This window comes from Nuphar pumila, chromosome 11 (assembly GCF_984573655.1).
Source record: "Nuphar pumila chromosome 11, dmNupPumi1.hap1.1, whole genome shotgun sequence".
NCBI lineage: Eukaryota > Viridiplantae > Streptophyta > Magnoliopsida > Nymphaeales > Nymphaeaceae > Nuphar > Nuphar pumila.
In genome coordinates, this window is record NC_143259.1 from 79,653,980 (window position 1) to 79,677,986 (window position 24,007).

Consider the following 24,007-nt stretch of genomic DNA (forward strand, 5'->3'; position numbering starts at 1 on the left):
TTTCATTTGTTTTTGTCTTAGTACCACATCCTCCATAGACACCCATTTAGGCTCTAAAAGAGCCAATTCATCCCACAAAGGATTTAGAGCACTATAATAGTCTTGTATGCTCATGTCACATTGTTTTGTGGTTCTCACTTTTTCTTGCAAAAAATAAGCTCTTGCAAGATCCTTTTGGGTAAACATACCCTTCATAAAAAACCAAGCTTCATTTGCCCGGCGGAATTTTGCAATATTTGCACATACCTTAAGTTCAACATTATTCATAAACCATACTAGGATTTTTGCATGGTTGCTCTCCCAATCTTCCATTTGGTGATGATAATCTTCAATAGCCTTGAGACGAGCATCGCCTTCAAGTGCTTTCTCTTGATCTTCTTCCATCTTTGTGAGCTTAAGTTGGGGTTCCGGAACGGTTCCCATTACATAACCCCAAAGCTTCTTACCTTTGAGATTATTCTCCATTGCGGATGCCCACATCATGTAATTTTTCCCATTGAGCTTGAATGATAGATCGATCTTGACTTCCATTGCTACAAAATGGAGGTTTGAGAAAAAAATGAAGTAGAGAGATACACGATTTTACCTTAGAAGATCGTATGGCTCTGATACCTTGTAATGAAATATGCGGAAGAATCCAAGAATGCTAAAACATTCACTATGTCCCACACAGACAAATGCAACAAGCATAAGAGAGGAAATCCACTAAGGGATATACGAAGGGCCTTATAAAAAGGCTACGCACATGAAAAATAATATCACTATTATTGAAGAGGGGCTCTCAAGAGCAATACTACATACAAGGGGGGTTCCCCCTATTTATAAGAAAAGGAGACCAAAGGGGCTCCCAATAGAGTCGTTGGGAGCCCCCAACGACTCCATTGTGGGGCCCCTTTTCGGTATCCAAAAATACATTTAAAAAATAAAAACAAAAAATAAAAAACAGTGAAATAAAAGAAATAAAACAAGTACCCCTATTGGGTACTTGTGAAAAGGCCATAATACCCCTATCGGGTATTATGGTGAATATACATCTATATTTATATATATATAGATGTATTATTACATATTATTACATATGTTTTAACAAGAACGTGTGGCAATTATACTTTTGTATGTTGATGGCATTTATATTCAAGAAGTTTAGCATCCTTAATGAAATAAGTGAATAACATAAAAGATTTTGCATGAAAGATTTGAGCGTATTGTGATACCTTGGCATAAAGATCGTTGGAAGAGAAAATGAGGTAATGTTGTCATGACAAAAATATGATATGCTTTTCCTTCATAAAATTTAACACGTGCCTATTGTAAACCTATAGAATCTCCTTTTCCTATGAGTGGAAGACTATCAAAGAATGAAGGAGAATTATTAAAGGGCCAGAAAATGCAAAGTGCTGTAAGAGCGTATATTTTTTAGTGACATTGCTAGAACACTTCAATATCTTATAGTTACTCAGCCAGATGTCATGCATAGTAAACCAAATCTGCAATTGGTACATGCCCTCGCAACAATTCACTTGATGGTCATGAAAAAAATATGATTATTGTCCATGCCCTCATATATTATAGGAATGACCTCAAGAAATATACCATTCGCTCAATTATTAGGTACTCAAACTTGGTTGGGTAGGTGACCATAGTCACTACAAAATCAATATCATGTTATTGTACATTTATGGGAAGAAACTTGATACTTCAGCCACAACCACTCACAATCAGGCCATTTCAAGTATACCAAACCAAAACCTCTTGTTGCACAATGAGAATAAGCCTTTGAGTTCCCTCAAAAACTCTATGATTAACTCTAACTATATCAACCCCCAGGTTTGGAAGAGCTACCACCTCCAAACTTTAAACTGTTTTCTGCCTCTCCTCTTTGTCTCTGGAGCCAAAAGGAGTGAACGCAGGTCCCTAGTAGGTCCAATAGCCATCATGATGTCTCTAAGGCGTGTTCAGCAGCTATTCAAAGAAAGGGCACATATGCAAGGGATGTTTAGAAGTTCCCACCTGGTTCTAGCAAAGTACACACCATGAAACCAACTACAGCCCAATTTTCTTCAGATTCTCCTATGTATAAATGTCATCATTCAGGGCCTGCCAACCCAAAGCCCTCAAGGTCGGTGCTGGCCTAGAACTTCATACCACATCAGAAGGAAAAAGCTCCACTCCTGGAGGATGAAAAGAAAGATAGCAACTTCTAATTGAGGAAGACCTGTCAGAGGATACCATCTGTAATAACCTTATTTTTTTACCTTAGTTAATTGAGAAATTTTTATAATACGTAAATGGGCTTGGGATCTACATTCCGGATCCAAGACCCAGATAGGATCTTTATGTATATAGGTATAATACCTTATATATATATATATATATATATATATATATACATATATATATATATATATTATACAAGCGTTTTCATGGGATCCACGATTGGATCCATTCGGATCCAATCCGTGGATCCATACAGCGTGGGCAGTGCGGGTCCAAAATCGCGACCGTATTTGTATCTCGAGTTCCAGACCCGGGCCTGGCCCGCACGCAGTAAAGAGGTAAAGAAAAAGGGGTTGCCCGATAAATCTGAAACAAGAAGTTAGGGTTCAGAGAGAGAACCCTAATTGAAATCGCATGGGAGAGGGTGGGCAGGAGCGCAACCACCGGAATGAGGGTAACGACCTCTTTTCTCGGGAGGCCACCTTCCTTCAAAAAGGGGATCTCAAACCCTTTTTCCCCTCATCCTCGTTCTCTTTTCCCCTCATCTTTCATCTCCCTCTCATTTTCGTGCGCAACGTTAGGGCCACCGTCGCCAGCGACTTCCCACCCGCGGCAGGCATTTACGCCACTCTCGTCGAGTGAAGCTCCCTCTTCCTCCTTCTCGCTCTTCCCCCTCGACCCGAGCTCGACAGCGGAGAGATCGACCTCAACCGACCCTTCTCTCGCAACGGCAGTCTCCGATCATCGAAAGAGGTACGGTCCTTTTGAATATGGGTGAGAAATCGAATATGGGTTTGATTCCGTGTATTGATTCGAGATGAGAATCCATGGGAGACCTTTAGAGGGTTGTTTTCCTTCAAGAACCATGGGGGCGAACCATGGATCGCTCCCCCATGGCCTGATTTATTTCTTGTTTGTTCGCCTACTTTCCCCTTCTTTGGTTTGAAGTCAATTTTCTGTGTATAATATCGATTTTAAAAGAATGGACTTCGTTTTTGTTGAGATCTTAGTGTTTGTTTAGATAAACTTCATAGATTCAATCTGGGCATCGTATCTTGGGTCAGATTCGCGTTCTTGGATTGGATCTGTGTTCTTGGACCGGATTTACGTCAGGGCATAAAATCTACAGTTGTGGGGGTTCACGCTGAGTTTGTTCCACCAAGTAATGGGTGAACGTGAAGCTAAGTTGGACTGTCATTACACAGTCAAACTCGTATTATGTTTAAGACTTAAACCGTGTATATCGGTTTGCGTATTTAACAAATGATTCATGTATTGCACATAGATCATGCATTTTTCTGTGATGCATTAGAACATGGGCATTTTACTTATTCTCTCAATCATTACATGATGATGAGTGTATGCTAATTACTTTATAATGCATGCCAAAAGTCTTGACCACTTAGTTCTTGCTATATGCTACTGCTTTACTGTTTCCTCCTGCTTAGCATATGTAACCTGTTGCCTATGTCACATGGGTGCGGGTGCGACACAGGTGCGGCACAATTTTAAAAATTTTGGACACGGGGACTCAGCTATATATATATATATATATATTATTTATTTAAAAAAAAAAGTGTATGACTGTGCATACAGCACAGTCTGTGCACAGCACAGTCACTGTGACTGTACACAACATAGCAGTCTCTTTATATATATATATATATATTAAAAAATATAAAAAAAATCATTTTTTTAAGTTTTTTCACCCTAAAATAGACGAATATAGACACGATCAACATTGACCGAGTCCAAAACGAGGACAGACTCGACCTCGATTCGTTGACCGAGTTTGACTCGTCGTTGACTGAGTTTGGGCCGTGTCCTAAGCCGCACCCGTGTCCGCACCCGTGTCGGGGCGTGTCGACTCGGGTGCGGAGCCTCCCTACCCGAGTCCGTGTGACATAGCCTGTTGCATTTATGATTACTTAAATGCTGCAAATTGTTGTATCTGCACTCACTCAAACTATTACATGAAATCTTATCTATATTCTTTGTCTCACTTGATTTCACTAGAAGTAGTTGTGCTCATAATTTCGGTTCTGACACCCTACTTTATTGTTTTTTCAAAAGAATAGGTGATCAATGAAGTCGGCAACTACTGCGAGGGTACGAGAGTCACACTTGGTTCTTGACAACTTCACTAGTGGATAGAGTGACTTTTTTTTTGTCTTTTAGTTCTATTATTCTTTTTCAGTTCCTTGTTTCAGTCAGTCGTTTCGTTACTTTCTGTTGAGTAAAACATTGTTTCTGGAATTGATTCTTGATTCATAAATAAAAAGGTTTGCTTTGATTCTTATGAATGATAATTGTAAGTCCCTTTGTGGTGCCTGGCTTATCCAGTTGGAAATGGAACTGGAACTGTGAGGACCCCGGGTCTCTGGAAAGTTTTTCGCACAGTTTAAAAAAAAAAATCTGCATTTTTCAAAGGGTATGAGTTGGGGTCGTTACACCATCCATCTTATGTTGTTGGCTCCTTAGGAAGGTCTGTGTTGAAATTCACTATCCAAAAGGTGGCACTCGAGGGCTACTTCCAACTAGTCGAAACCATGGTTGCCAGTTGAGGAAGCGGGAGCGGGAAGCGATACGGGAAGCGGGAGCGGGAAGCGAGGCACTTTCAAAATTTTAGGAAGCGGGAGAAGCATGGGACCACTTAGGAGCGATTCAAGAAGTGTCTCGGAAGCGACCTAGGAAGCGTCTCGGAAGCGACCTAGGAAGCGTCTCGGAAGTGAGGGGGAAGCGAAAAAAGTAAAAATAAAAAATACAAAAAAATGAAAAAAAAAACAGGGAAAGCGAGGGGGAAGCGTGATGGGAAGCGCGCTTCCCATTAAAGGGAAGTGTGTCCCCCATTAAAGGGAAACACGTCCCTCATTAAAGGGAAGCGCGCTTCCCAAAAAAGGCGGACGCTTCTCCCCACGCTTCGGAAGCACGACGTTTCGCGCTTCCGAAGCGCGCTTCCCCTTTTAGCTAGGCGCTTCCGGTAACCCTGGTCGAAACCGACTAGTAATCAACAACAGAAACCTCCCAATGCCTAAGGAAAAAAGATCTCAAGCTTATTGTGACAATAGAAGTGTATTGGCATTGTGCTAAACCCAAATTTTCATAAGTCCAAAACATTTCTAGGTAGATTGTCATTTTACAAGAAAAAGAATTGAACCTCAAAGAATTTGAATCAAAGTTCATTGCTTTAGAGTTCTAGGTAGCTAACATATTTAACAGGGGATTATGAAGCAACATAGTGATAAATCTTGTGATATTTTTGAAAATATCATGAAAATCTCACGAGAAATTACCTAAAAGTTAAAATATCTATTTCTCATGAGTTTTTCATCAAAAACATAAATATCACGTTTTAAACGTGATATTTGTAAGAAAATAGGATCACATGTGCTCACTTTGGATCAGGTCATGTTGGATCTGATCCAACTTGTAAAGAATGTACTGTACTATGTGTTTTGTATCAAGGGTAATCAAGTCAAACCTGAACCATAATCTCTCATATTTATACTAATGAAAAGAAGAGGCAGCCAAGATAGAAAACGTTAACTGCTCTCTGTTGTTCATGAAAGAAGATGGAACCCACAACCGAATTGTCACAAATAATCTCTTAAAGAACCATAAAGGTTCATACACAAAGCATTCACTCAAGAACCACTAAGGTTCATCCACAAAGTACCCAAAAGACAATGCACAAATAAAAAGTAAAGAATGAATTTCATTCAAGTGGGATTAAACCCACACCAACAGTAAGTCAATTACAAAGGGGAGTCCCCTATTTATAACTAAAGAAATGAGAAGGGAGAGGGAGTTGTTGGGCTCTCAACGGCTCTATTTAGTGTTGTTGGGAGTCCAACATCTCTCTACTTTATGGCTTTTGACTTTTGGTCAAAAAACATAAAGTTTACATATGTCCAAAAAGCTGAAATTTAAAGTTAACTACTCTAATCCTAATGTAACTAAATTATGTATCTAAACTGAAAAGAAAAGATTAAAGATCACATATGATGGAATATTTACATATGAGATTACATTTTTTAACACTCCCCTCAAACTTACGGTTGAACAACCGAAAGTTTGTCCAAAAGAAGGTGAAATCGAGGAGTAGCGAGAGGTTTGGTAAAGAAATCTGCCAGTTGATATTCTGAGGAGACATATGGGAGATCAATGGTGCCTTATAGGAATTCCTCTCGCACGTAGTGGCAGTCCATCTTCATTCATAGAATGTACAATTGCTGGCAATGTAAATAGAACTTTTATTGTCACAACATAGTCGTGATGCTCATGTACTCCCAATACCCATATCTTGAAGCAGTCGCCTCAACCAGACTACTTCCATGGTGGTTGTAGCCATGGTTCTGTACTCTATTTCAGTTGACGAAAGATAGATCTTTTGTTGCTTTTTGCACCTCTAAGAAATCAATTATTATCCTAAAAATACACAAATTTCAACAGTTGAGTGTCCATCATTGGGATTACCTCCCCAATCTGCATCTCAGTATAAACAGTTAATTCTAATGAGTAAGAAGCAGACAAAAAAAGTCCTCTAAAAATGAAAGTTTTAATATATCTAATAATGTGTAACACAACTCCCATATGAACAGTGGTAGGAGCATGCTGAAATTGACTTGTTGTTTGAACAACATGTGCAATGTCCGGTCTGGTGATGAAAAGGTAATACAACGCCCCAACAAGTTGTCTGTAGGGTGTTGGGTTCTCAAGTGATTTTCCATCATCAATCTTCATTTTGATATTTTCAACTTCAAGAGTGTCAACATATTTTTCATCTATGATTCTTGATATCAAGAATAAATTTAGATTAAGTTAATAAATATCCTCTAGGAGAATAAGCACTTCAATACCAAGGAATTTTTTTAAAAACCCTAAATCACTTATTTCAAAGTTGTTTTTGAGAAATTTTTTGATATTGTCAACTCCCTGTTTATCACTTCCTGTGATGATTGTCCACGTAGAGAATAATAATAATAATAACTGTATTAGATTTCTTAATAAACAAAGCTATGTCAGTAAGACAAAATTAAAAACCAAAATCAAGCATAACTTTACTGAACTTATCATACCATGCCTTTGAGGCTTACTTAAGACCATACAAGGCCTTATGTAAACGAAGGGTTTTTCTCTGAGGAATCTTAATGTCAGGTGGTGGTTTCATATATACTTCTTGAGCTAGGTTTTCATTGATAAATGCATTTTTGACATCCATCTAAAAGATATGTCATTTCTTTATAGAGGCAAGAGCTATTAAGGTTCTTACGGTGGTCATTCTAGCGACTGGTGCAAAAGTTTATTCATAGTTTATTCTATATTCTTGGGAACAACCTTTGGCAACTAGTCGGACTTTAAATCTTTCAAGAGTGCCATCACTCTTGGTTTTAACTTTGTATACCCGTCGACATTCTATGAGCTTCTTTCCAGGTGGAATATCTTGAATAATCCACGTATTTGCCTTTTCTAAGGCATTTAACTCTGTTGTCATGACTTTGACCCATTCTGAATATTCTTTTGTTGTATCATAATTAGACGGTTCTATGTAGGAATGTAATAAGGCAATATATGTTTGATACTTTGGTGAGAAAGACTCATAGGATACAAATTTTTCTGGCACTTTTGACACTCTAGATGATCTTCTTGTTTCTATTTGATCATGTGCTCTAGTATATTTTTCTAGAGCACAAGGTTGCTCTAGATTACCTCGTCTGAAGTATTGAATGCAGTCTGGATGAGATGATTCGATGCTTATTATATCATTTTGATCTTTTTGATCAACTTCTCCTTCATTAGTCTTTGGAACTAAGTCCAATAAGGAGTATTCATCAATTTCTCTCGAATCTTTAACTTCAAAAAAACTTTCATTTTCTAGGAAGGATGCATTTTGTGACACATATAACTTTCTAGTTCTGAGATCAAGACATCTATAACTTTTTTTATTGTTAGTATAACCAAGAAACACACATGGAATGACATAAGGGGAGAGTTTGTCATTTTTGTTAGATAAAACAAAACATTTGCAACCAAATACCCTTGACCGTGAATAATCTGGAATTTGTTTGAAAAATTTTTCAATGGGTGATATATTGTTTAACAAGGATGATGACATTCTGTTAATGAGATATATTGCAGTTAGAGTAGCTTCGACCCAAATTTTTTTGGGTACTTGATGAGTAATGAGTAGAGTTCTTGCTGTTTCTATAATATGCCTATGTTTTCTTTCTGTTAAACCATTTTTCTGTGGAGTATATGGACATGATCTTTGATGTGTAATACCATGTAAATTCAAATAATCGGTAAAATTTTTTGATAAATACTCTCCCCCTGAATCAGTGCGGAAAATAGAGATGTCATTCTTAAATTGGTTTTTGACCAGGTTATGAAATATTTGAAAATGAAAAAATACTTTGAATCTATGTTTGAGCAAATAAATCCAAGTATGCCTTGTAAAGTTATCTACGAAAATAATATAGTACGAAAAACCTCCTTCAGATATGACAAGTGTAGGACCCCATACATCTGAATGTACTAACTCAAGAGGTCAAGAAGAGACAATTTTTTTTTTGAAAGTTTTTTTTTTCATTTTTTCAAGAATACATTTTTCACATTTAAATGTCTCAGAATTACAAAAGTTTTTCATATTTGGAAAAAGATGAATCTTAGATATGCTAGGATGACCAAGTCTCATGTGCCATAGATCCAAGTTTTTTTTCTGAACATTACAACATAATGTATTCTTGGGAATTTTCAAAAAGTCCATGTAGTATAGGCCTCCTTCTCTGTGGCCTTCCCCAATCAGCTTCCCTGACTGGTGATCATGTACTTGACAATCACGAGAGGAGAAGAAAATGTTATATCCATTGTCAGTTAATTGGGAAACAGACAAGCGATTGAGATTTAATTTTGGAATATACCTAATTTGTGGAATGTAAAAACCTTTTAAGTTTTGAGAAACATTTTCAAAATCTCCTATTGCTTTGATTTCTAGTGATGTCCCATCAACAGTAAAAACATTAGACCTATTTGAGTTATGGCATTCAGATAACATATTAATGTTTGGGGTCATATGAAATAAAGCACCTGAGTCAAGAATCCATAGAGATTTACCTAGATTGGAGGTGCTAATTGAAGAAACTTCAGCTCCTGTAAATGAAGATGCTCCCTTGAGTAGAGGTTGAAGTGCTTTCATCAATTGTGCTAGAAACATACTTCCAATGGAAGATTCGCTTGATTCTTGTGGTGGTCCGACGGAGACAACCTTTTTCTTATAAGGTCTTTTTAATTTTGGAGAGTAAGTTTTCACATCACGGCAATAATAACACATGATTTTTCTTTTCTCAAAATCATTGCCTTGTTTTTCATCATTTCTCCTTCCATAGTTAGGAGGTATCTAGGTTCTAACATAGTTTCCTGGTTTTGAGACGGCTAGAACTGAGTCATCATCACATTTGTTGATTCTATTCTTAAGTCTATTTTCTTCCATACTTAATTCCTATATTGTGTCTTCTATTGAAGGCATATTTTCACGATGGAGAAGAATAGACTTAGTGGATTCAAATTTCGATCTTAATCCACTAATAAAATGAAAAAAATGTTCTGCATTGATTTGATTTTGGCGGAGTTCAATATCTTGTTGACAATGCCACTTTGGTTCAAGAAGAGCTAACTCTTCCCACAATTTCGACAAGCCATTGTAGTACTCTCTAATGCTCTTCTCTCCTTGAACCATATTTCTTACTTTGATTTGTAGATTGTACACATGTGCAATATCTTTAAGAGAATACATTCTCTTAAGGTAATCCCACACATCATTTGTATGCTCAAATTTTGCAAGACCTGAGCATTTCTTTATGTCAACACTTGTAATGAGTTAAGACATGATCTTGGCATGTCTCATTCTCCACTCCTTTCATTTTTTTTCGTAAGTGGAGATGGCCTTAATCATTTCTACTTCCGTGAGAGGTTATCATTCATCCTTGTAAGGATTAGTGTAGGTTTCATATCGGTCCCATCCACTAATCCTCATAATCCCTTTTCTCATATAAGATGCTTCATGATTGAAGCCCATGTGACATAGTTGAAATCATTGAGTTTGATGGGCTTAATGGTGACATTATAATTGTCATCAATTTTACAATTTTGAGAAAGATGAGATAAAGAGAAGAAAGAGGAAAAACGCAAAAAGGAAGATAAAGAAGAGAATACTCTACCACAAACGCTGAGTACAAGTATTCCTTCGAGCTTTCAAGCCTTCACACGATCACAGCTTAGGGAATGCCACTTCCTTTCAAAAACTCGAGTAACATGCTTCCCAATGCACCAAAAGAACTTAGCTTGATCACTTCAACCAACGGCTCCGATACCATGAAAGAAGATGAAACCCACAACCGAATCGTCACAAATAATCTCCTAAAGAACCATAAAGGTTCATCCACAAAGTACCCAAAAGAGAAAGCACAAATAAAAAGTAAAGAATGAATTTCATTCAAGTGGGATTAAACCCACACCAACAGTAAGTCAATTACAAAGGATAGAGTCCCCTATTTATAACTAAATAAACTAAAGAAATGAGAAGGGAGAGGGTGTCATTGGGCTCCCAACGGCTCTATTTAGAGCTGTTGGGAGTCCAACGTCTCTCTACTTTATGGCTTTTGACTTTTGATCAAAAAGCATAAAGTTTACATATGTCCAAAAAACTGAAATTTAAAGTTAACTACTCTAATTCTAATGTAACTAAACTATGTATCTAAACTGAAAAGAAAAGATTAATGATTACATATGATGGAATATTTATCTATGAGATTACATTTTTTAACAGTTCCAACCTCTTCTTCCTCATTCTCTCAAAGATATTGCTACAGGTTTCAGAGGCTCGATTTTCAAGATTTCTCACATGGTATCAAAGCCAACATCTTCATCCAGGTAGCTCTTCATCAGATCTTCTCACGTTTTTTCCCTCTCTTGGTTGCTTTTCCATCCTATTTAAAGTCATTTTCTTATCATTTCTCACTTTCTTTCTCGTCTCTTTTCATCTCTATTCTCTCTTTACATAATCTATTTGCCACAATTGAATCAAAATCCTTTGAAGTCTCTCTGTCTTGTTGTTTGCGTTCTTGGTGGAACGACATTAAAATATATATAAAATATAATCTTTCCTCTACCTTCTTTTTTTTTGTCATAAATCCAAAAAAGGAATTTTGCATTGGTTCTCTCTCCCTAAAAAAAATATTTGTTTTGCTGCAGTAGATCACATTTTCCTAAGGGTAGTCCTAAAAATCACGTCCCTCTCGAAATTCATGTCATTAAAAAAAGGGAAATCCATTAAATTAATTCCATTTTTGGATACCAAATATCTGTGATCATCATAGCTTGAAAATCGCCTGTTAAAGCCGAGAAAAAAATAAAAAAATTGCTCGCATTTTTTTTCCTCTTTTGTTATTCACAACACCCTTTTTCTGCACCCAAGAATCTTCAAATGGCCCAGTTTCCTACTCTTCTTCCCATGAATACTTCTCTCCCTTGTCAGCTTGTTCTTGAGAAATTAACTTCAAATTATCTCATTTAGAAATGTCAAATCACTCCCTTCATAGAGAGTCTGGATTTGATGGGACCCCTTGATAACTCCGATCCAATACCTTTTGAATACCTAGAAGAGAGAAAAGATGGAGAAGGGAATAGTGGGAGTGCTCTCACGCAGAACCCAGCATACCGTTAGTGGATTCACCAGGATATATTGTTGGTAGCATACCTTTTGTCTACTCTCTCTCATGATGTCCTTGTCAACCTAGATGATGGATTGAGTGCAAAGGAACTTTTGGGATAAACTTCGTGAACTTTATTCCCAGGTCTCTGAATCTAGGGCAATGCAATTGGAATCCCAGTTTCTGAACACGAGGAATTCATCTGCTATCATGGAGTACATGAATAAGATGAAAACCATTACTGACGAGTTAGCTTTGATCGGACAGCCTATCCCTAAAATGGATAAAGTCCAACAAATTCTTGTTGGACTTGGGCCAAAGTACTCTATGTTGGTCATATCTCTGCAATGTCAGCCACAACTCACTACACATGTGGCACTACATTCTATCTTGCTGCAATTTATAGACTCACATGTCCCTAAAGGGAGTGATGATCAACGAGATAAGCTTGTTGAAGTTCTCAATATTAATGTGTGAACAAATAGAGGTTGATGTCCGCAAAATAATTTCAGATCAAGAGGTCGAGGCAGAAACTATGGACAAGGGGGAAGAGGATTACTTTCCTTACACAGCAACAAACAGAATTTTCAGCAACATCAAAACTTCCAAAATTGTGGGCCACTTACTAGTTGTGCAATAAAAGAGGGCATAGTGAGGCTGATTGCTTGGACTTACCCAACTATGGAGTAGCAGCTAGAGTGAAAAAGGTAGAGTATAATGCCAACTACATTCAAGTTCAACAAGGAAATGAGCAACAACGTAATCTTGAAGCCTTGGTTGTGGCTTTTCAATAGATGCAAGTGGATTCAACAAAAGGACGTCAGGAAAAGCTTGAATCTTAGATTCATGAGCAAGCAATGGTGTTACAAGTGATCAGGGTAAATTTTAACTCAAACCTTATACTGGCCATGGTAAAAATATTACAGGTGATAGAACTGTTCACCCCATCACTCAATAGGAAAAGCTCATGTTTTCAATGTTCCTAAAACTTTAACTTTGTCCAAAACTTTTCTTGTTCCAGGTCTCAAACGTAATCTTATGTCTATCTCTCAGCTTTGTCAGCAAAATAACGCTTCTGTTATCTTTACTCCTTTGTCTATTTATGTGAAGGGACTAGATTCGAAAGCAACATATGTTGAGAGAGAGAAAAGCAAATCTTTATGTGATAAAGGAAGCTCTAACGTTTCTGTTTTTTTTTTTAGTCCGTCTCATTCAAAACCATCAATTGATCTTTGGCATCATCGTCTGGTGCATTGTGGTCATCATTTTTTGCAGTCTTTAATTAGTTCTTGTAATAACGAGTTGATGACAAAGAATTTATGTCCACTATAGTTGTCAAGTATGTAAAAGTCATCAACTCCCCTTTCAAATTATCAATAAAAGAGCTTTTTTCTCTTTTGAAATTGTATGTTTTGATGTTTGGGGACTGAGTCCCATTGATTCTTATTCCTTGAGTAGATATTATGTGACATTCCTAGATGGGTACAGTCGTTATACATGGATCTTTTTCATGAAGCAAAAGTCCGAGTGTTCCAACTTATTTGTTCATTTCTATAACTTGTCAAAAACCAATTTGGACAAACCATTACTCACTTCCATAGTGATGGAGGAGGTGAATACAGTTTCAATATCTTTAAGGAATATATACAAAATCATAGCATAGTACATCAGAAATTGTGCCCTCGTACGCTTGAACAAAATGGCATAGCTGAAAGGAAGCATCAGCACATTGTTGAAAGCGCGATGACAATGATTCATGCTGGTTGTGCTAGTTTAGGACTATGGAGTGAGGCTTTCCATATTGTTGTGCATATCATAAACAGGTTGCCAATGAAAATTTTGGAAAACAAACCACCTTATTTTGTCCTCTTTAAAAGATATCCCTCTTTAACTGAATTAAAGGTTTAGGGGTATGTTTATTATGTGCACGTTGATCACTCAACATAACAAATTTCTTCCCAAGGCATCAATATGCAAATTTCCGTATACAATTTAATAAGATGACATTGCAAAATTTCCGTAAAGCACACAGATATTCAAGTTTTGTGTTCACGATACAATATCAATGAAAATTCATAGCAAATAAATGAATGCACATTGAACAACACATCAATTTTACAATGCCAGCCGAAAACACAACTTTTATAACCATTCAAATTCATCATCTATTATGCTTAATTTTAACTCTCTAATGAAAATCAAAGTTACAGGCAACAAAAATTCAGATTTCAATTAGATTTCTTTTACATGCTATAAATCAGTTTTTTTTTTATAACATGGAAAACTTACTTTAAAAAAAAAATCATATTTAATTAAATCTGATTTTCAACAATGAAATCTGATGAACACCATAATCAGGAATATAGGCAATGTATGCATAATCAGACCACTAGTCAAGGACTCAGAATACCAAAAACTTCAGAAGACCCTAAGAGCAAATCTGAATGCATACATGTATATACCTTGTTAAATGTTTAGATACTTGATTGTCGAGTATACACACACACACACACACACACACACACACACACACACACACATATATATATATATATATATATATATATATATATATATATATATATATATATATATATATATATATATATATATTCTGATTCATCGAGCCCTTTCAGATTAGATGATTAAGAAAATCAAGAACCCAAAACCAAATGGATTTAAAACATGCACAACAAAGAACTAACAGTTTAACATACATAGTAAAGAACCAATAGCATAACATACACCTTCAGTCTAAGTCGGAACTGCTTGAGACTGACATTCTAATGTTTTTTTCTTAAAATTGTTGGTTAACACAAACAGGATGCCCGATTCTTACCATGCATCCAACACCCATGCATTGGGCATAACATAACACAAAAAAAAAATCAAAAGCCTCAAAGCATGGTAAAAATCTGCATAATGTTTAGTCATCTTTTAAGGATTAAATTGATAAAAAATGTGAGAAGCTTTAATGGGGTACACAGGAGCCGAAGCAGAGAGAGAGAGATCGACTGAGAAAGAATGTAACTCGTTAATTCATTTAGGGGTAATCACCTCTAGTTTAAATAGAGGTCAGCCAAAAAAAATTACATACGGGTCCCTCATTATATATAAAATATCAAATAACCACCTTTAAGAATAAATAATACTTGAAACCTCAAAAGGTCGACTCATCTTAACACTCCCCCTCAAGCTAGAGCATAGATATCAATCATGTTCAGCTTGCTGCAACATTGTGAGAAACTGGGTCTAGCAAGAGGCTTTGTAAAAATATCTGCAACTTGGTCCTCCGACTTTAGATGTTTGGTAGCGATATGACCAGCTTGAACCATATCTCTTACGTAGTGACAGTCAACCTCAATATGTTTTGTCCTCTCATGAAATACAGGATTATTTGCTATATATGTAGCCGCCTTGTTATCACACATCATTACCATAAGGGATGAAACCTTCACTTGAAGATCATTTAAAACAGTTTGAACCCATATCAATTCAGCTGTTGTTTGGGCCATAGCCCTATATTCTGATTCAGCACTCGACCTAGCAACCACGTTTTGTTTCTTACTTCTTCATGAAATTAAGTTATCTCCCACAAACACATAGAATCCTGTGGTAGATTTTCTATCCTCTACAGATCCAGCATAGTCAGCATCAGAGTAAGCAACTATTTCTAGGGTCCCTCCTTTCTTGAATAATAACCCCTTTCCAGGAGAAGATTTTAAGTATCTGAGTATCATTATTGCAACATTCCAGTGTACCTCAGTCGGTTTGTCCATGAATTGGCTAACCTTGCTTACTGCTAAAGCAATATCAGGTCTAGTCACAGTCACATATAGTAGCTTTTCTACCAATGAGCGATAGCTTTTGCTATCAACAGGTTTTGACCCCTCTTCGAACAACTAAACTTTATGATCCATGGAAATATTTGTTGGTTTAGCTCCCAACATTCCTGTCTCTTTTAATAAGTCCAGAACATACTTTTGTTGAGATAAAACCACACCTTCCCTGCTCCTGGCAACTTCTATACCCAGAAAATATCTAAGTGGACCAAGGTCTTTTGTAACAAAGTGTTTTTGAAGATGAGCCTTTGTTGCTGCAATCTCTTTCATATCATCTCCTGTAAGGATGATGTCGTCCACATATACCACCATAACAACTAGACCTGAGTTAGTTTTCTTAATAAATAATGTATGGTCTGACGCTAACCTATTGAAGCCAAACGTTGACATCACTTCAAACAACTTTTGAAATCATGCACGAGGACTTTGTTTCAGACCATATATCGCCTTTCTTAATTTGCACACCTTCTGACACTCCCCCTCAACCTCGAACCCAGGAGGTTGTTGCATGTATACTATCTCAGATAGATCCTCATACAGAAATGCATTTTTCACATCTAGTTGACACATACTCCATCCTTGATGCACTGCCACGGAGAGAACAAGGCGAATGGTACCCATCCGTGCAACAGGAGAAAAAGTTTCAAAGAAATCAACACCATATGTCTGAGTATACCCTTTTGTAACTAATCTGGCCTTGTATCTTTCAATTGAACCATCTGATTTATACTTAATGGTATATACCCATTTGCATCCAACAATGTCTGCATCCAATGGAGGATTAACTAGGTCCCTGTTGAGACAATAAGGCATCAATTTCATCTTGCATTGCCTGCTTCCACCTGCTATCGAGCTCTGCCTGTTGATAGCTCAGAGGAATAGTTTCATCAGATAAGGCTGAAATAAAAGCTTTCATCTGACTGCCAAGTCTAGCATCGGACACAAAGTGAGATATAGGATATAAGGTACATTGTCGTGTCCTATTCCGTATAGCGATTGACCTGTTATCATCAACATGAAGATCACTTTTATCAGGAGCACTTACCTCAGGAGAAGAAGATGAAGGCACGGGAGGAGGTGGAGCTCTACACACATATACCAAAGGAGGATTATGAAACTGTGAGGAAGGTAGAGTTGGATTTGGTAATTGGGGCACAGATTCCAAGGAAAAAGGAGGGATAGGAAGGGAAAAAGAGTCATCTTGATCAACTTGCATCTGAGCACCAGTACTAGAATAATATGGAATAGACTCCAAGAAAGATACATCCGCACTGACATACTCTCGCCGAGAAATAGGATCATAACATCGATACCCCTTTTGATTTTTTGGATAACCTATAAACATACACTTAGTTACTTGAGCAGCTAATTTATCACGGTCAGGTCCAAGTTTATGCACAAAGCAAATACACCCAAATACCTTAGGCGAGAGAGAGAAAAGCGGAGCATTAGGATTTAGGATACAACAACAACAACAACAACAACTACGCCTTCATCCCAAAACAATTGGGGTCAGCGATATGAACCAAAAAAGAAATTCATTTTGGGTCTTCCACATGAATCCTTTTCCTCCAATCATTTCTATCCAACGCCATGTCCTCGGTGAGGTTCAAAGCATTCATATCCTTTCCTATCATCTCCATCCAAGTCTTCCTAGGCCTACCCCGACCTCTTTTAACTAATATATTTTCCCATTTCTCCAACCTTCTAACTGGAGCATCATTAGGCCTTCGCCGAATATGTCCAAACCACCGTAAACGATTCTCTCGCATCTTATTTTCAATGGGTGCAACACCTACCTTCTTACGTATCTCTTCGTTCCGAATCTTATCTTTTATTGTATTTCCACACATCCATCTAAGCATCCGCATCTCAGCTACACTCATTTTTTGAATATGATGTCTCTTGGCAGCCCAGCATTCCGTACCATATAGTAAAGCGGGTCTAATAGTCGTCCTATAAAACTTTCCCTTCAACCGCAATGGCATTCTACGATCGCACAGCACTCCAGTAGCACTTTTCCATTTCATCCACCCAACCTTTATCCTATGATTTACATCTCCATCAATTTCTCCATACTTTTGAATGATGGATCCCAAATATTTGAAATAATCATTCACCGGTATATCTTGCTCACCAAGCTTCACTACACTCCCATCACTACTTCGTTGCTTACTAAACCGACATTCCATATATTCAGTCTTACTCTTACTCAACTTAAAACCTCTAGCTTCCAATGTCTGTCTCCATAATTCTAACTTAGCATTAACCCCAGCTCTAGACTCATCAATCAAAACAATATCATCAGCAAACAACATACACCACGGTACATTTTCTTGAATTGATCTCGTAAGCTCATCCATCACTATTGCAAATAGGAAAGGGCTTAAAGCAGATCCTTGATGTAACCCAACCGTTATCGGGAAATTGGTTGTCACCCCTCCACAAGTGCGGACATTGGTTACTACTCCTTCATACATATCTTTAATTATACTAATGTACTTGAGAGATTTAGGATATGCAAAGAAATTTGATCTCCCACAGATGATGAAGGCATGTGATAACAGCATCACCCCAATATAAAGCAGGAACATTGGATTGAATCATAAGGGTACATGCTACATCCAGGAGGTGCCTATGTTTTCGCTCAGCCACCCCACTTTGTTGGGAAGAATAGGCACAAGAAGTTTGATGTTGAATGCCATGGTCTTGATAAAATTGCAACAAAGCTTTGGTTTTAAACTCAAGTGCATTATCAGTGCGGACAATCTTGACAACAGATTCAAACTGAGTTTTTATTTCAATAACTAATGATTTGATAATACTAGAAACTTCAGATCTTTCTTTTATTAAGAACACCCAAGACAACTTAGAAAAATCGTCAACAATAACAAGATAATATCGACATTGAGTCCTGGTAGGAATCTTACTAGGACCCCATACATCTACATGAAGAAGTTCAAAGACCTTATGACTGGACTGACTATAACTAGAAGAAAACGAACTCCGATGATGCTTGCCCAACTGACATGCTTCACACTAAAATGATGTAGTAGACGGAATTTGAGGAAAGACATAACGAAGCTTTGACAATGAAGGGTGACCAAGACGACGATGCCACTGAACAGGACTGGAAGAGTAATCTTCAGCAACATAAATGCCCCCCCATTTGATGATGCAGGTAGTAGACTCCATTTTTTTCATAGCCTCCACCAATCTTCTTCTCCGTCAGCAAATCCTGAAAATGACAACCCACAGGATCAAATATCACTCTACAGTTTAGCTCTTTTGTAAGACAACTCACTGATAGTAAACTTTGAGGAAATGAGGGAGCATGAAGGACATTGTTCAACTGCAAAGAAGAAGATATAGAAATATTTCCCTGACCAACAACAGGAGAAGAACTCCCATCTACTAATGAGACTCTCCGATGAGCAGTAATATCCTTTAGATCTGAAAAGAAATTAGAATTTCCACACAAATGTCTGGAGGCATCAGAGTCAATAATCCACTTACTATCATTTTTATGAAGATGATCCCCTGTTGAGTAGGCAACACCAGCTACAGGAGAAGAGGAGCTTGAAGGCCGACGGGCTATCAGTTCATCATATTTTGCTCGACTAAGAGTGATACAGTCGCTGGCAAGAGTAGTTTCATTTGCATTTGCTACCTCTAGCGTTGTAACATTAACTTTTGGAACATTAGGCTTTGATGAAGAGAAAGTTGTTCGTCCATGTTTATCCCAACAACGATCTTCTAAGTGTCCTGATTTTTCACAGAAAGTACATTGAAGTCTACCTCTACCTCCCATACCTCTTCCACGACCTCGTCCTCTAATATTTTGAGTATTTCCACATCCATAACCCGATGAGACAGCTAGAGCAGATGTCTGAGATATAGGATGAGATTGTGGAAGAGAAAAAACAAGTCTACTCAAGTGATTGTATGCATCAGCAAGCGTAGGTATATCAGATCCAGTCAACATTTGGACTTTAGCAACAGAGAATTCTGAAGATAAGCCTGTGAGAAAACGAGCAACCATAGTCTGTTCTTGATGATCCTTTTGCTTCGAACAACAAAGAGGCTTGTGAGCATTAAGTCTTTCAAATGTTGCTTTGACGGCGGCATAGTACTAGGCCAATGTTTGATCTCCCTGTTGCAAATTATATATCTCTTGTTCAACTTGCAGGATACGACTCACATTAGTCTCTTGAGTACGTATCTCGAATATTGTCCCACATCTGTTTAGCTGTATTATAGTAAATGAGACCATCTGTAATATGGGGTTCAACACTATTCATGATCCATGACATAACAATGTCATTATCTTCATCCCAAGTGATATATTTTCCCACTTTATCAGCTGGTTCAATTTCCAATAATATGTGTTTTCTACGATGTCAGATACTGACATCATAAAAGTTCTGGACTACTTGGCATAGTTTGTTTCATTCAATTTCACAGAAGAGCCATACGAGAAGGGATTTGCAAATGCCTTATATTCCCCAATAGTCTCGTTCTTGGAATCAAGTTTCGAAGCTTCACCCATAATGAAAAACACCAGCCGATAATACTGCTGCAATAAATGACAAAAGAACACTTATCCCAAATTCACAAAACAAACAACGATCAGATTCCCTCTTTAGATCACTCAAAGTTCGAATTTGAATATTTTACGACCACACTAGGTTGTTCAACACACAGCAGAAACGGTGATGAGTCACGATAGCAGATCTGAAATAGCCAGAACCACTTCAAACATGCCATCTAGGTCCACGACCAAAACAAAACAAAGGATCATTAAATCTATGATCTGTGATAAGCACATCCCAGATAAGATATTTTCCACGAAACAAAAATCATGGCAGCATAAGATCAGTAAAAAAGAATCCTCCCCATACATCAGATCAGTAAAAGATTCACAGCAACCCCAGATAACACATATATGTGTTTTTTTTCTTCGACATCCAGATTCTTGAATATCTAGATCTACGACTGAGCAGTATAATTTTTCTTCACTTCCACTTAGACCCATAATCAGAAAAGAAAAAATTTCGGCTTTTGCACATCACCCATGGCTGCCGATACTCGATCTTGTTGACAAAAAAAAATTGTGGCCTTTAGATCTGATTACAGATCTGTGTCATGACACTTGTCAAACATCAGATCTGTTATCAGATCTGTGCTACTTTAAAAAAAAAAAACAAAATACTCGCACCTTTTTCCTTTACTCGAGCTTTGGTGCAAACAGCACGTGACGAACACCTTTGGTGCAGACAGAACACGTGCTCACGCTCCCAAGACCTGCTGCTCTGATACCATGTGAGAAGCTTTAATGGGGGTACACAGGAGCCGAGAGAGAGAGAGAGAGATCGGCTGAGAAAGAATGTAACTCGTTAATTCATTTAGGGCTAATCACCTCTAGTTTAAATAGAGGTCAGCCAAAAAAAAATTTACATATGGATCCCTCATTATATATAAAATATCAAATAACCACCTTTAAGAATAAATAATACTTGAAACCTCAAAAGGTCGACTCATCTTAACAAAAAAGAAAACAGATTTCAAAAAGAAACTAAACCTGAAAGTGATGAGACTGTGCTTATGAATGTATTTTTTCAACATGACATATGTTAAATATGTAACGAGATATTGCGGAAATATAAAGAGTGCTCATAAGCACTTACAACAATGAATAAGAGAGACAATATCACAAGTCCACTAAGGGACAAAGCAAGCACAAGCCTTTAAGAAGGCAACAATATAAAAAGCCTCTTATTGAAAAGAGAGAGAGTTCTCAAGAATACAAATATACAAGGAGTTCACCCCTATTTATACAAGAGGGAGTGGAGAGAAAAGGAGGGCCAAGGGCCTCAAAAGGAGAGCCCAAAAGGGGGCTCCCATGGAGTCGTCGGGAGCCCCCAACGGTCACATTTGTGACCGTTGGGGGCTCCAACGACTCTATGGTTGGAGCCCCTTTTGGTTCCTAAAAAATAAAATAAAAAGAAAACTAAAAAATAAAAAAAGAAATTACATTTTAACAAAAAATAAAAATAGTTTTCTAAAAACAACTATGTGAAATAACAAAAATACCCCTATCGGGTATTGATGTATATATATATACACACATTTTAACGAAATAGAGTTTCTGAATACATAAAAAAAAAATGTATAGAAAGGGTTCAGAACACGCACACAAGTGCAAACTCTTGAACAACAATTCTACACTATAATTTAAAAACATCAAATAATAAAACTAAGTTGAAATTGAAATGTAACATAATGATAAATTAAAAACAAACACAATTAACACAAAATAAATAATTAAGATTATAAAAATAAAAAAGATAAAGTTAATGACACAATGTCGACTGTGTCTGATATTAGTTTGACTCTGTCCATGAAGTGTCCTAGTATCTCCGAGTATTGTGTTGTGTTGACGCGGGATACACATGCTAAGTGAAGTGTCCGTGTGATGTAGCCTTCCTTTTACCATTGATCTTTTGCATGCTGCAGTCCAATATACAGGATTTTCAGGGTTTATATGATTTATGCATTTTGTAGAACATAGGTGTTTATGTCAAATGGGGTTGACATCAGCTACAAAATATCAACAGGTGAAAGAGTAATCTGTAATCACAATTGCAAATGGGCATTGATTGTAAAAGCTTCTCATAAAGGTGGAAAACATGATTTCTTTTCTGTCTTACTTTAATTGCTGGATTCAATGTAATCACTATCATATATTTAGGTTAAAACCAGTGTTCAAAATCTACCATAATTTGGTCCCATTCTCGATTTCCAAGACCAATGAGATTCAGACATTAGCTTGAACTGTAGATGAGGTATCTACGGATTAGGCCACAGCAATTCTTGGTGTTCTTGGTGCCAGAAACATGGAAAAGTGGAGTTTTAGGGTTCATATATTGAACTTGGTTTGGCCTACTTTTTTTTTATTTAGTTTGTTATACAAGATGTGAACCTCGAGGAAGGTGGTGTAAGCAAAGAATGATTCATATTTCTCAAAAAGGATGGTAGTGATCCTTTCACCATGATAATGTGAAGTGCCATTTATGCTTGGGCATTTATCATCACATAGATTAAAAACAAAAAACTATATTTAAACTTGTTGACATTTGCTATCTTTCTTAAGTTATTCTGAACTGAGTTTTTGGCAGAGGATTCCTTTAAAATTTGATGAGGAGCAAGGGTCATGGTTGCTTGAGAGAGAACTTCTTGTGAGTATCAACTGTTGACATTTGCTATTTTTGGTCATTTGTTTATTTTTATTTTTATTTTTATTTTAATTATTGAGACCTCTCGTGCTTTTTGTCCTTATATATGATGTTCTTGGTTATTTGACATGCATACTTTTCTTCTAATGTGCTTGACACTTTACCATTCAATTTCATGGGCATGTTAGCTGTTGTATGAGTTGTAGAAGTGATTACTCTTGTGGGCTTAAACATCATCTTCTTTATCATCACTGCTATCATATGTACATGGAGTTAGTCTTTAGAAGCACCATGTCTCCATTTCTTCCTTTTTAAAGCTAAAAGTTAAGTCACACCTCACATTTTCATGTATCTGTTTACAATCTTTCACAAAGGCTTTCTTTATTACTTCTCTAATTTTGCTAATGTGGATATATCTGTTAACTCTTCATAGTGGTGCTGTTCTAGGTCACTTCTTGTTAAACCATTTTAAATGGTGCACCTTTGTTTTTCTCTTGTATCAATGCTATTCCTAAGGTCTTCCAATGTGTTCATTCATTGTTTTGTATTCTCATCAGTTCAAACATTCTCCTTCACCATGCATTAGTTACGTACACTATCTTTTCTTACCACTTCTTTATTGCTGAACAATCAATACCTCAACAATAGTGCAGGTCTTGTTACGCTCTTATAGAACTCATTTATTACAAAATACGCCACTAGTTTGTCTCTACTCAATCCTTCTGGCATTAATAGTATTAGTTGTCTTCATCAAATCCACCTTTTCTTGTATAACAAAATCAATATTATTAAAACTCAGGCTGTGTAACATGGGCACTCCTAAAGAGGCATTGCATGTGTGTCAGTGTGGGTGTGACACAGGGACATGGCTTCTGGTGTGTCAGACTGCACCCAGGTCCATTTTTTATTGAAATTGGACTCCGCCAACCCTAACCAATTCTATCTATCTATATATCTATCTATCTATCTCTCTCTCTCTCTCTCTCTCTATATATATATATATATA

General features: G+C 37.0%; 1 protein-coding gene across 2 annotated transcripts in view; it reads left to right on the forward strand.

The window, feature by feature from the left end:
- LOC149822443 (phosphoglucan phosphatase DSP4, amyloplastic-like) overlaps window positions 1–24,007 on the forward strand; it is a 121,094-nt gene that overhangs the window by 91,170 nt on the left and 5,917 nt on the right. For both annotated transcript variants that reach the window (XM_089981500.1, XM_089981501.1), the window contains one exon: window positions 22,945–23,004. In XM_089981500.1, coding sequence (XP_089837626.1) covers window positions 22,945–23,004 — 60 coding nt within the window. The remainder of the gene's footprint in view (window positions 1–22,944; window positions 23,005–24,007) is intronic.